Source organism: Rhinoderma darwinii, chromosome 9 (genome assembly GCF_050947455.1).
Source record: "Rhinoderma darwinii isolate aRhiDar2 chromosome 9, aRhiDar2.hap1, whole genome shotgun sequence".
NCBI classification, from domain to species: domain Eukaryota; kingdom Metazoa; phylum Chordata; class Amphibia; order Anura; family Rhinodermatidae; genus Rhinoderma; species Rhinoderma darwinii.
Genome location: NC_134695.1, coordinates 72,731,834 through 72,746,534, shown reverse-complemented (window position 1 = coordinate 72,746,534; position 14,701 = coordinate 72,731,834). Strand labels below are relative to the sequence as shown.

The 14,701-nt window shown below is 38.9% G+C and overlaps 1 protein-coding gene across 8 annotated transcripts in view; it reads left to right on the top strand.

Annotated features, from left to right (window-relative positions):
- Positions 1-14,701, top strand: part of MICAL2 (microtubule associated monooxygenase, calponin and LIM domain containing 2) — a 218,428-nt gene that overhangs the window by 132,129 nt on the left and 71,598 nt on the right. For 5 of the 8 annotated variants that reach the window (XM_075838144.1, XM_075838145.1, XM_075838143.1 and 2 more), the window contains 3 exons: positions 3,836-4,022; positions 6,552-6,634; positions 9,520-9,619. In XM_075838144.1, the coding sequence (XP_075694259.1) occupies positions 3,836-4,022; positions 6,552-6,634; positions 9,520-9,619 (370 nt within the window). Of the gene's footprint in view, positions 1-1,980; positions 2,083-2,914; positions 2,996-3,835; positions 4,023-6,551; positions 6,635-9,519; positions 10,747-12,368; positions 12,421-14,701 lie in introns of those variants that run through there. The other 3 variants (XM_075838150.1, XM_075838149.1, XM_075838151.1) reach the window with 3 other exon arrangements.

Genomic DNA, 14,701 nt, shown 5'->3' with positions numbered 1-14,701 from the left:
TATTTAGCTTGACACAAAAAAAATGTTTCAACACTTGGGAAAATCTCCCTTTTACTCGCCATTTATAGCAATGCTGTTCTCTCATGTAGTAAAGGGGTCTTTGGGCCCTTCAGGCACCCGGGCTAGGTGCAACTGCAAACCCACCCATAGTTACTTTATTGGTAAAAAACATGACCCTTCCGTTTACTGTGTAAAGTATGATGTTCATTGCTCAGGTTTCAAATGACAGGCAGGTATCTCACAACTACTGACATTACTGGTGGGATTTGTCTGTCTGTGGCCCCTCATTAGGTTCAGTGGAGTTGCATTAACACAGTTATACAGTGGCAGTATACATTTTCAATATTCAATAGGATCTATGGTCACATCACAGTAATATGGACAACATTTATACGAGGCCCGTCCGCAAACCCCATGGCGGTCCCTAACAGAAAAGATAATTGACTTGTGCTTTTAAGAAGAACCCCTCCACAAATGTTTTATTAAAGCATGCTGAGTTAATTAGGGGTTCCCCCAATTTAAGACACCCTCAATTACCCAGAATAAAATGTGAACTCTAGTGTGGCTCATGGTTATGTAGGGCTTTTGCTGTTGAAATCAAACACTAGGGGCCCAAACCAAACACGTAGCTCCAAGCACCTTGGACCCAATATAAATTCTGTTTTAGGAACCACCTAAACCGCCGGCCATTGCAGACCATGATCTGCCATTCTCTTAAGGCCATCTGAAATCACTGCACCCCTTGTAGCTACAGCATTGGTCCCAGAAGGAGGATCTCTGTGATCAGTCGGGTTCCAGGGGCTCTTCGATCTGAACAGGGTTTGTACTTTTACCCCAGGGGAGTACATGGCATGTCATTTAGCACAGTATATGATCATAGCCTTAAAGGTATTTAGGTGTAATTTATTTGAGTTTGAGGGTACTTGGCTTAGAAACACTGGTGTAGGGTATATATTGGGTGTTCGTAGTATACATCCCCTTCATAATGACAAGAAAAATTAAAAAATATTTGAAATTAAAATCTATGTATTATGTAAACTAGCCCTTTAAATCGTTTAATAATCTTGGAGTTGGGGGGGGGGGGGTTAATTGCACAGCAGGTATTCTCGGGTTTTTAAAGCTTTGATATGGTGCCCAATCTTACAGATCACTGACCAACAACTCATGGGATATGAGAAAAAAAGGAAAACTCATAATAATACAATATAAAGTTGCCGGCTGTCAGGCGTTATATTATGGATTGTGTACACTGTCTCCCTGGTGCAGCTGCTTCATGGCAGAGATACAGCTGTTCACCAGGAGTCCGAGCTCCCTCAGTCACATTAAGCTCTGCTTAAAAATTCCTAGAATAGTTTTAAAGGAATTTCCATAGTTTGGGAGCGACACCGAAATCAGAATTTTGTTCCCACCAACAAATTCCCCAAGGGAAAGTGCTGCAATGGTTTGTGTAACAGCTCATTACTGGTCTGAAACAACACAGAGCTGCTGCAAAGCCCCCAAATGTTACATCACAGCAATGACTAATGGGCGTTCTACAGTAAAAACGCGTTTCGCCTTTAAGTAACAAATCATAGGATAAAAGTTGTTTGATGGTGTTAATATAATTTACACGGTCGTCACTCAGGGTTTCCTAACTTTTCAATAGCACATCTGCCTAGTGGTGCAGCAGTCCAGTAGGAGAGGATGTTTTTCGGCATGACTATGCCGGTTTTGGGAAAGTAGAGTGATACCTAATGTGTGCGGCACCATCAGCCAACTTTAACTGAAACAGATATAACAAAACTACGGCGGATTAGAATCTTGGAGAACTTGCATGCAGAGGACGAATCATGGACTTAATACAATAGAGATTTTGATTTTAGGTGGAAATACTTTCTTTAAATTTCCCGTGTCTGTGCTTGGCTGTGCTGTGGTCTTGGTTGCAGATTTGTCCTTTTCCTCTTCTTCTCTTATTTTCTGTCTCTACCTCTCGTCGGATAGATGACCGTAGGGAATGTGTCCAGCAGGATAGGTGCGGTAGCGGAGGTCCTCGTCAATCTTTACATGAGCGATCACAAATCTAAAGCAAGGTCTTCAGAGCTGGTAAGCAGCTAAACTCCGCCATTATTGAGTGACAGCTGATACATAGTCCGAATAATGCAAATGATTTTACAGTTTAACGCACTGCACTCTGCTGCATTGCATAGCAGGATACATAGTTTTACTGAACACTTCTGCACAGTGCCTGGTGCATAAAATACATCTCCAATAATAGAGCCGAATGAATGTCTATGGGGGATTCTGGGGAGAACAATGTGTGTTGTGGAGACCCCCCCCCCCCCCCCCTCACATGTTTTTTTAGAAAGTGAAGATTGGAGAAAACCGTATACAGTTAAGCGAGGAAAATCACAAGTCGAGTGCAGGGGGTCTTACTGCTGGGGGCCATTAAAAGCCTTTGTAATGACCTAATAATGGGACAGGGGATCCCACAGCACAGATGTAGGCAACATGACTAAATGTCCCAGTTTATGGTAGTTGCAGAAGACCTGAATGGTGGAGGCCATGGGACAAATGCCCCTTTGCCATCCCTATAATCTATCCCTGACAACATAACAGAGCATAAAGGTACAGACTTAAACCGGTGGGGGGCAGCAGTGAGATATTAGGTCTGGAAGCTTAGAAGAATCTACAATTGTAAATGCAGCTCTGGATGTGACTGGAGTATAATGCAGTTGCTTGTATTGCTCTTGAGTCATATCCTGAGCATTTTATAGGTAGAATTGCAGTAGTTGATTGCTACAAATAATCCTATAGACTTCTACATGTCACGAGTGACTTCACATTACACCTAAACTGCACCCACTCCCCCAGATATGACACCTTGTATTTCCACGTGTCTCAGCAGGTGAATAATGTAACTTTGTGTTAAATTCAGAGTTCTCTGGAGGGAGCGGTGACTGAGCTCTTTGACGATTCCTCTTCTTCTCCTACTTCTTCTTTCTCTCCTCTCCACAAGGTAAAGACTCCGCCTCTTGTGCACTGTCCTGTTTAATCCTCTGATCGTATCGATCATTAAAGGGCAGAACCTATACTAAAAAAAAAGCTCAATATAGTAAATTATACAAGCGATTATGGCACAAATCATAAGTATTGGGGGATAAGGGGGTTCAGAGGGGTTATTATTAATAGAAACCACTTACCAGGACGAACGCCTTTAAATTTGGGTTTCATATAGATTCTCTAATAAACTAAACTACTTAGTGCAGCTGAAAAAAAATGCACCCCTCATGTTACTTTGCCCTTTTTCCAAAGTGCCAGGTTTACATATATATGGCGACTTTCCTCCCACTTGACCTTTTAATAGTGGTAAAGGGGTTCACAAACCACCCCATTGCCCAGATTCATTTGAGATTTTCTTTTCTTCATTGGACAGGGTCATGTGTAAGCCCTCTACTTGGGTCACTGAGTTGGGGGCTGCTGCTGCATATTTCCACCCCAAATCACTACTTTGGTGGATCGCTTCCATTGCATCTGTACCTTCATTTAAAGGATTCATCATGAGGTGATGTTCCCTTTACATCCCTTAAAGGAACACTCTGTGTCATGCTCCGCCCCCTCAGGCTCTGCACTAAGTATAACACAGTGTAGAATTTTCTCATGGAGTGTTCCTTTAATGGTTTATTGCTACATTATATGATATTATTATTTTTCTTTGGAAAAAGTTGACTTTTTTTCTGCAGAGATTACTCTACCATTACTCTGTCACAACAATTGATCCTCCAGAGCGGCGGCTCCTGAACATTGACCTTTCCCAATACACGCCTTATTAATTTCCACATCCTGTGTTCTATTTCAGGGATCCTTACGGAAGGAATTTCCCCCGAATATCGGAGGCAGCGACACGTGTTACTTCTGTAAGAAGCGCGTTTACGTCGTGGAGCGGTTGAGCGCTGAGGGACACTTTTTCCATCGAGAATGTTTCAAGTGTTCGTTCTGCTCTTCGGTTCTTCGTCAGGGAAATTATGTCTTCAATGTGGAAGAAGGTGAAAACTGTTCCCTAAACTTTACTATAGTCATATATTATAAACTAACTGGAAGGCTCCATGGATAGATAGATATGAGATAGATAGATATGAGATAGATAGATATATAAGATAGATAGATATGAGATAGATAGATATGAGATAGATAGATAGATATGAGATAGATAGATAGATATGAGATAGATAGATATGAGATAGATAGATATGAGATAGATAGATATGAGATAGATAGATAGATAGATGAGATAGATAGATAGATAGATAGATAGATAGATGAGATAGATAGATAGATAGATAGATATGAGAGATAGATAGATAGATAGATATGAGAGATAGATAGATAGATATGAGAGATAGATAGATAGATATGAGAGATAGATAGATGGATATGAGATAGATGGATATGAGATAGATGGATATGATAGATAGATAGATAGATATGAGATAGATAGATATTAGATGGATATGAGATAGATAGATATGAGATAGATAGATATGAGATAGATAGATATTAGATGGATATGAGATAGATGGATATGATAGATAGATAGATAGATATGAGATAGATAGATATTAGATGGATATGAGATAGATAGATATGAGATAGATAGATATTAGATGGATATGAGATAGATGGATAGCCTCCGAAAAACCGTTTTGACCTAGTCCTGCTTACACAGTTGCAGTTTGCTACAATGTATCAGTGGCGGTAAAGGCTAATAGCCTGGAGTCCTGGAAAGGAGAGAGATTAGTGCTGCTGCTGTGAGGATTATTGTCTAAACTGATACATTGTAACAAACCTTCAGCTATGAGAAGTATTATTAAACCAAAGATAAATCTTGATGCATTATTATTTTATCAAAATAATTTTATTCATCATAATACTTTATTACACATAAATACAAAAGTAGAGATACAAAAATTAACCCCCCCCCCTCCCAAGTATATACTATAGACAATTAAAATATCATAAAATATACCAGGTGCAGTATAATGAAAAAATGGTAAATATATGTAATCAAATATAGGGTCCTCATACACAAAAGCATGTACCTTTAAAAAAAGATAAGAGACCAAATAGTATATCAACATGCAATAGCAGCATCAGAACACAGGGGGCCTGATATAGATAACGCTGCAAAGACAGGTCGCTCCAATACCAAGAGTACAATGATATAAGTAAAGCATGGAGTACTAAGTCAGAAATGAAAAATATCAACTACAATGAGTATAAAAATCAACTATACCTGCAGAGGACATGGTGGAGAAATATTACACCTGGACAAACAGCACCTCGACGCTCGTTTCGCAACCTTCGTCAACCTTCGTGAGAAGTATTATGTCTGCATATGTTTTCAGCCTCTGAATGTAAAAAAGAATATTCCCATTTACTGACCGTAAGCAGTGATCTTGAAAATGGTGAAGGATTGAAACACAAAGTATATTAGAAGGTTTTAGAATGTAATGTGCAGCAATGTTTACTGGGGATACATCAGTCCAGTAACCGGCTACGAAATACAATCAGCAGTGGTCTCCATCCATCGGCTTTCCAGGTGTAACAACAACCCCCAGCAGGCTGTCAGGCCATGCTGGGAGTTGTAGTTTAACAACGGTTGGAGATGAACGCTGTACAGTATTTTGGAGACTCTGAGATTTAAGTGGCTACAGCAAAATGTGCAGAGCCAAATATTCAGCGGACACGCAGCCCCCGCAGGCGCAGCGCATGTCTTCTGACCGCCGCCGCCCGGTATCACATGATAAGAATTCATCACAAAAAATAATCTTCCTTCATCTCACACTGAGATCAGAGGAGGTTTAGCCTGATACATAAGTAAATCTCACACATCCTCTGCTGGCGGAGCTGACACAATGATGGCGTCCCGCCCGATACACGAGCGCTAATGTGTAAGTTAGGATATATTATATACACACAGCTGACCTCCGCCATCCCCCAGCACAAGAACATGTCACTCAGTCCTTCCATATATCTATTCCTTCTGAACAACCACGCAGGTTTACCTTTCAGGAGTCTAGGAAAGCTGGGTGAAAATCCCTGTAGGAGGTGCAGCCATGTGAGTTGTGACCCAGCTTTCCTAGAAACAGATTTTTTAGGAGTTAAAGGCAAGTGAATGGCCTGAAGGGGTGCGGCCTAATACAAGGATTCTCTCTATGGTGGTCTTTGAATGTGTCATGCTCCACCCCCTCCGGCCTTGCATTAGACATAACACAGTGTATTAGTTCTGCCTGGAGTGTTCCTTTAAACCCCCCCCCCCCCTCGTATCGGAGTCTCTCGTTCCAAATCTGATTTCCAAAATGAGTGATTCTGAGTGTGTGAATGCGTTGATTAGGTCACATAATTCTACAGAAATTCCCTGATTCTGTTTCTCGCTATATCCTGCTAGCAGATGATATATATTAGGGAATTCATATTTATGTAACTCCTTAACAAATATGTGGATATTTAAAGGGGAACAAAGAACATAAACTAAGAATTGGCGACAGTCTGAAAGTGACTTCTTTATTTTACAGGTAAATTTTACTGCCAGCCGCACTTCATGCACTCGTTCTCAAACAGCAAACAACGCAAACGCAGAACGGATTCAAAATCTCAGGTGAGAGAGAAAATATGTTACTTTGCAGAAGTTAAAACCAAACGAGGTGAATAAATTGTTGAATTATAAAATGGAAACATGAACAGAGGAATAAATTAACAAATAGGTGAGTAAGTAAACGTATGAATAGGAGAATGAAGGAATGAGTTGGTGAATGAATGGGTGAGTGGATGTATTTATGAATGAATGGGTGAATAGGTGAACGTATGAACAAATGAATAGGTGAATTAATGGGAGAGTGGATGTAAGAATGAATGAATAGGTGAATGAATATGTGAATGTATGAACAAATGAATCGGCGAGTGAATGTATGAATGAATAGGTGAGAAAATTAATGAACAAATGAATAGATGAATGAAGGAATGAATTGGTTAATGAATGAATGAGTGAATGAATGTACAAATGAATAGGTGAATGAAAACGAATGAATGAAAAGGTGAGTGAATGAATGAACATATGAATAAAGGAATGATTTGGTGAATTAATGAACCAATGGATGAGTGAATGAATGAACAAATGAATAGATGAATGAATGGGTGAGTGGATGTATTTATGAATGAATGTGTGAATATCTGAATGAATGGGTGAATTAATTAATGAATGGGTGAATGAACAAATGAATAGGTGAATGAATGGGTGAGTAGATGTAAGAATGAATGAATAGGTGAATAAATGAATAGGTGCATAAATTAATAGGTGAATGTATGAAACAATGAATCGGTGAGCGGGTAAATGAATGACTAGGTGGATAAATGAATAGGTGAATAGATTAATGAAGGAATGAATTGGTTAATTAATGAATGGGTGAATGAATGAAAGGTGAGTGAGTGAATGAATGAACAAATGAATGAAGGGATGAATGAATTGGTGAATTAATGAGTGTGTGAATGAACAAATAAATAGATGAATGAAGCAATAAATTGGTGAATTAATGAATGAATGAGTTAATAATTTAATGACTAGATAAATGAATAAGTGAATGAATGAATTAAAGAGGTTAAATAGTAACCGGCTGCAATTTCCTCGGGGCTTCGGCACGTTGCTGTTATTAGCGAGCCACTCTTTACTTTTCCAAAACAAATGTTGCTGTTTATTTCCAGCGTTCACATTCCATCCGGCGGGACATTTACTGCCAGATCTGCCTCCCGCTCCCCGAATCCTGGATTAAAGATCTGTTCTATTTTGGTCAATTGCATTTTTCCAGAATTAATATTTATTACTCTATTAATAGGTTTTTGTTCATTTTGGTTTTATGTTTAGTTGTTGGACTTTGTATTACAAGTTAATTCTAAACATAATGTCAAGTAACTTCAGTTATACTCCAATCATATCCAGAGCTGCATTCAAAATTCTGGTTTATTGTTAGACTTGAGGATGCAGGAGCTCACATCTCTTTGCAGGCCCTGCTGGTTTAGTGTCTTTAGTGTGCATGCTCTGCTGTGTCGCATTGCGGGAGATGTAATGTTCTCATTATACCAGCACTGGGCATTAGGGGAATCCTTCTAAGCTTTGTCTGTCAGCACCATGCTGACTGATTCCATGTGGCAACTTACAGAATTCTGACTGCAGCCCTAGAGGTGACTGGAGTATAAGATGTGAGGGATGTAACTCAAGATCAGTACGAGAGAAGTAAAGCAATGGATTGTACCATTATATCTAGATTAGGTCCAGTTAAAGGAACACTCTGCACTGTTATGTCTAGTGCAGGACATGAGGGGGCAGAGCATGACACAGGGGCTCAAAGATCACCAAAGAGAGTATCCCTGTGTCATGCTCCGCCCCTTCAGGTACTACACAAGAAATAAGTGTATAGTAGGTTTTACCCAGAGTGTTCCTTTCAGGTAACTTCATCCCCAAAAAAACTTTTGAAGCTTTTGCAGTTGCTGCTACAATTATACATGAAATTGCCATTTGTCAACTCTGAATCACTCCTTTATGCAGGTATAAAACATATCCATTGTTTAATATAACATTTTGGGACTGGCAAATTTGTTTCTCTATGTTTCAATTCTTAACCATTTTCAAGATCTCCCCTTGCTGTCTGTGAATGGAAACACCCTGGCCTTGTCCTGCTTGCAAAGCTACAATTGTATTGAGTTCAGACAAATCCTTTGTGTACTAAATACATCAGCAGCACAAATCTTTTTCATTTCCTGATAGTTTGTTACAATGTATCAGTGCAGCTCATGGAGGGTTGTCTGGACTTGACACAATTGCACCAAATTCTCGACTGTAAAAAGTATTAGGTCTGTACAGCTTTTTAGAATCTGAATATAACCACAGATGTTTTTATTCACTGACACCAAGCAGGGGCCTTGTAAATGGTAATGAATTAAAACACAAAGTAGATTAGAAAGTTGCAGAATCTTTCATTTTACAATGATTACGTTTTATTTACAGAACACTAAGCATGCTATTTTCAAAATCGTTCCTTACTGTCAATGAATGGATTAAGAGCCCTGTCGTGCTCACACAACTGAGAGTTTGCTACTCTGTCTTACAGGGTAGACAATTCTCTGAACTAAATAGATTAGCAGCACAAATCCCTCTGGTTCTGATAGTTTGCTAGACTAACTTGATGTAAGCCACAATTTTCCCATTCACCGACCGCAAGCAGAGATCTTGAAAATGGTGAAGAATTTTTAAATACAAAGCCTATAAAAAGATCTAGAATTTTTCATTATACAATGATTACGATGTATTTACACGTCTGGACAATGCCCTTTTCAAGATTGTTCCTTACTGTCAGTGAATGGAAGCATTCATTATTTACATTTTAGAGCCAGAAACCTCGACCATTTAATTTTAACAGTTTCTTTGATGCATGTGGTTGATGTTGATGTTTTTTGGCTCATTTCTCCATCGTTTTCGCTTCTGTCTTGTAGGATCCGGATAAAACATGGAAAAAGGAAGAAGCCATAACTGCGGAGGTCATGACGGACAGTCCCTGTAGCGCTGGCAGCAGTTCAGAGGACAGCTCCCCAGGTATCATGACTTCCTTTTTTAGGAAAACGCTAAGCCGGCCTCTAGCGGTGACTAGGGATGTCCTTGCCTTCCCCAGCCGCTTGTCTAACTGGACACGTGGCGCGGTGCAAGACGCCAGACGCCATATCAGGGACAATGAGCAAAAATATTCCTACCTGTATGAGCTGCTGAGCGTGAGCGTCCCATTTTTGTATGCGCTTCACGAGGTTTTAACCCTTATGGTCCAAGAAGCGGGGCCTTCCCTGCAGTCCATAGTCGAGCACGCGCGTGACACACTTTGGTACAAACACAGTTAGAGATGACATCACTAGATGACATCACTAGTCCTGGGCGGCTTCTCTTCTTCTGTTTCCGGAGTAGCGCTCTGCCCAGTTAGCGGCCATGGCGTGTCGTATTCATGTTTCACGCCCCTGATGCTGATTTTTAGAAATTGCTAATTGAAGGAAATGCTTTAGATTTGCACTTTTTCTACGCAAAAGTCCGATATTTCAGGTTTACAGTTTATACTCGTTTACGCCAATTTTGGGAGGTTTCAATAAGAACCAGCAGAACAAATTGGCCTTTTTTTCAACCTGTAAAATATTTTATTTTGTTTATATATTTCTTATCTTCCATCATCCTCCTTGGTGATTGACTATTCACTTGAAATAGACCCAATACCGCCTAAAAATGTGGTTGGGTCAATAATACTGCACATGGCAAATAAATTCAAAGATACAGAATTTTATCACTGAGGCATAAGGCACACGGCGCCTCGTACCTCCGTTATATTTCCACAGGATTTGTACTCTGTTATCTTATTCACCTCATTGGGATATGGAAGATGTTTCACTTATTTCAAGAAGCTTTAATGCTGGCAAATAAGTAGTTGGTGCCAGGATACCCAGACTGCATTGTGGGTATTCGAAAGATGATGTCTAAAAAAAAAAAAAAAAATATGGCAAGAATTTTTGTATCTTATTTTATTTTCGATTAACATTATTATGTTGAGAATTTTGGTCCAAACATTTCGATCTACTCAACAATAAAAAAATAATAAAACCGAAAACAAATTGATATTTCAGATTTATATTTTATATGGCAGCAAGTTTTTACATTTCCTGTATACAGAGATATTTTTTAAAAAAACAAATAAAATGAAATACAGCATTTTTTTAAAAAAAAATAGTAGAAGAGAAAAATTTTACAATTGAAAAAGTCATACATTTTAGAAATTATTTCAACCATTTGTCATCTTGAGAATTAACACAATTTGCAATCTGGAGGAAAATAAAGCAAAAAAAAAAAAAAAGTTTAAGAAAATGAATATTTTTGGCCAAATATTTTCTGATCACATTTGTACATTTCACCTCTGCTGGTTCTATACTGACCTGCTCTGCCAATCACTGCATTATGTACTCACTCATATATGTGAGGCTGCAAAGTCACTTTTTTACTGCTTTTTTTAGACACTAATTTGATACGATTGAGGATTTTTAGAAATTTTGTTAACCTGTGATTTTATAGATTTTTTTTAATTGTTCCATTTGTATCTTTTTTTAAAATTTGCTACAATGTTCAGTTTGTTCAGCTTGCTTATATTAATATGCTGTGTAATACAAGTGGACGCAAATGGAATTTTATTTACATTTTGGTTATTGAGTAATTTAAATGAAAAACAAAAACATTTCAATTGACGCAATTGTTCTGAAAGTCACACAATTTTAAAGGAAAGTTTGAGCAATTTTATTTCTCATTTCTATGTAATGTGTTCTACAGCAGAGATATGATTTCCCAGCCATGATGGAACTATTAGTGCCAGATTATTTCTTAGCTGCATGGCTATTGGAGGAGCTGAAATGATCGAATTCTGCTGTAGAACTGTATTTTGTAAATGGTCAATTTAATTTTGAAATGATGCACAAACTCAAAATTCTGAGATGGTTTTTCAATTGTAGAATCCTATTGGAACATAATTTTACAAAGTAAAATGTCATCTAATGTCCGGTAACTTTGTAAATATTTGATTTTACTTATCCTTTTAAATCCTCTTTTATACTCCAGTCACACCCAGAGCTGCATCCAGACCGTAATCGCTTCTTGAAATCAATCAGTCAGACACTGAAATCCTATAATATGCTTCAATTTGTCTTGTATTCTGTGAGATGTGCTGTTCACATCACATTGCTGTACAGTATACACCATAGCAGAACATGTTCTACACCAGTGATCTTTAACATGTGGCTGCACGCTCAGTGCATGATGGGAGATGAAGTTTTGTGACAACTGTAGAACCGCAAGTTAGAGACCACTGTTCTATAAAGACACTGAAGCAGCAGAGGCACCAAACAGATGTTAGGTGCTGCAGCGTTAAACCCGAAACCAGTAGAATTTGTCAGTGCAGCTTTGGGTGTGAATGGAGTATAAGACCAGATGTACGTTTTAATTGCAGAATGATGTTCAAAATTGAACCTACTATTTAATAGCAATCGTCCCAAGCATTGCAAAAAAAAAAAAGTATCATATTTCTGCCAAAAATTAGATTTTTACAAACATTTCAATGGTTTGATTATTTCAAGAGTAGAGATGGAGATGGAGCGCAGATAGAAAAGTTTTCACACGCTAAGAATGTTCTAATGTATTGGTAAATCTGTTTGCATTTTGATTTTTGGATTCCAGTGTTAAATTTCTCAATATTTCGGATTTTTTTTCTGCTGTTTTTCCAACTTCTCCCCTTTTCTCTCTTCCTGTCTTTTCTCGGCTCCTTCAGTTCATTCTCACATTCCACTTCTTCGCCCACTTGTTGGCTGAACTACTGTAAGGTGATTCTCCTGCTTGCCAATTTCAGAAGTTTTGTAACTAATACTCCAAAAAGATTTTTTTAACATGAATTTTTGTAATTTTTTTTTTTTTTACTAAACTCCTTCACTGCTAACGAGATTGACCCCCTCACCGTGTTGTGTGTTCTAACTGTTATGGAGCAATTTGTGTTTGTCTGGTGCGTCCCGCGTCCTCGCAGGGTTACCTGTGCGATCAGTAATTCACTTGCCTGCGCATTGTTGCTACTAATAACGTTGCTTAAAATGTGTCAAAAAAAAACTTCATAAAACACCCGCGAGGTATTCATAGATGTAATCAGAAGTTTATGGGGGGCTCAGGGCCGTAACTGGAGTTTAAGACGTGCATGTTACTGGAGGGCTGAGGGCTCATTGTCTTGTGAGATGATACATTAGGACACAATATTAGCAGCTACGTTTTCATAGAGACCCGAACCAACGCTTTGTTTTTCCAAAAATGTTACTATAATGTTACTTTTTGCTTATTATATAATGGAAAGTTCTGCAACTTTTAAATATAGTTTGTTTCATCTCCCCATTGTTTTCAAGAACTCTGCATGCTGTCAATAAGTGGGAATAGAAGTCCTAACCAGTCCTGCTCACACAGCTGTAGTCACAACATATGAGTGTACTTATCGGTATGGAGTCAGCTTTGTTACAGTGTAGCGGTGTAGGGAATTACACAGCAGCACAAATATTTGTGAGGTCCTGGTCTTTGGGTTGATCGTTCTTACCAACAACCTTCAGCTGTGAGAAGTATTAGGTCAGGACGGATCCTCATCCTCTGTATGTAAATAACAATGTTCACATTCCATTCCAGAAAGCAGAGGTCTTGAAAAGCATTAAAAAAAGTATATTACAAAGTTGCAGAACTTTTCATTATACAATGAATTCCCTTTTTCTTTACATAAGACGGGAGTAGATCGTCCACCTGGTAAAGACCCAGGGTGAAATGGATGCTACCACTCCCAGCGTGGGCATGTTGGGGGTTGTAGTTGCATAATGCTGAGTATTTCTAATGCATGAAAAAGGAAGAATTGGGAGAGGGTTTGATTTTACAACAAATTATTTGAGAAGTTAAAAACATGGAAGGTTTTCACTTTATACCTGATACAAATATATTCTACCCCACTATAAAACGGTCACTGGAAACACAACCCCTGTGGCTATCATGGCCGTCTTAAAGGGACAGAATCTGTAAGATGCCTCAGGAAAGCTGAAAAATGGATACCATTAAATTCACCCCTGAAGTGTCAGACGAGACAAGTTCTGCTCCCCTGATTAGGTTCTTCCTGTTTCTAAGATGTCAGGTCTGCGTGGAGGGGTCATGTGACCTCTTTGGGCTCACAGAGGGGGAGGGGCTTATGTGGAAATTTGATGGGCACAATTGGACATTTTAGAGGACATAATTGTGTCTTTATTGCAGAGTTATGAAACCATCAGTAAGGTGGTAGACTTACATAGGAGTAAGTTCTCATGACACTGTTCCTTTAAGATTTTCTTTCTTTAGAAATTGTCCCATTTTTCTTATTAAAATCAGAAATTGATTGCAGTTTCTGGTCAAAATGTTTAGTATAATCCAAACCATCTCAATGCAGAAGTATTTTTTGTGGGTGATGTTTGATAGGATCCCACTGCTGTATGAAGGGGCCGGAAATAAAATCCACAACCAAGTATAGACATGCCAGCATGGTCCTTTATAAAAAATACTTCCAATTCCCTTTTTTATGGTCCCACTTTTTAGGACCATGATGCTTTGAGGCAAGGCATCACCAAACTCTTAGCTTTCTTGGATACCCTTTGAAACTAGGAGAGCCTTATGTCGTCTTGTTACCGTGTGGTGGAGGGGGAGGGGTTATTTAGCGTTCTGGATGCCAATACTGTTTCCACTTTTGTAGTCCTCCAGATTATTATTCCGATTACTTCCATACTTAGTGTGTGGTTCAGATCATGCCGTTTTCAGGTCCAAACCTCTGTGCTGATTAATTTCATAATATATATGTATTGGGGCCATGCACATTTTTTCTGATACAGAGCTCCGAATCCCCTGCTCATCTTTACACAGCCATTGAGTTACATGAACAAATTCTTACTGCCTGCAGCTACCACTAGGGGGAGCTCACTGCTTATGAATTTATTATTGAATTCAATGGAAGCGGTATAAATCCATATGCAGTGAGCTCCCCCTAGTGGTGGCTGCAGGCAGTCAGGATTTTGTTGTGTAACTCCATGGATATGCTAAGGTAGCAGGGGATTTGGAGCTCTA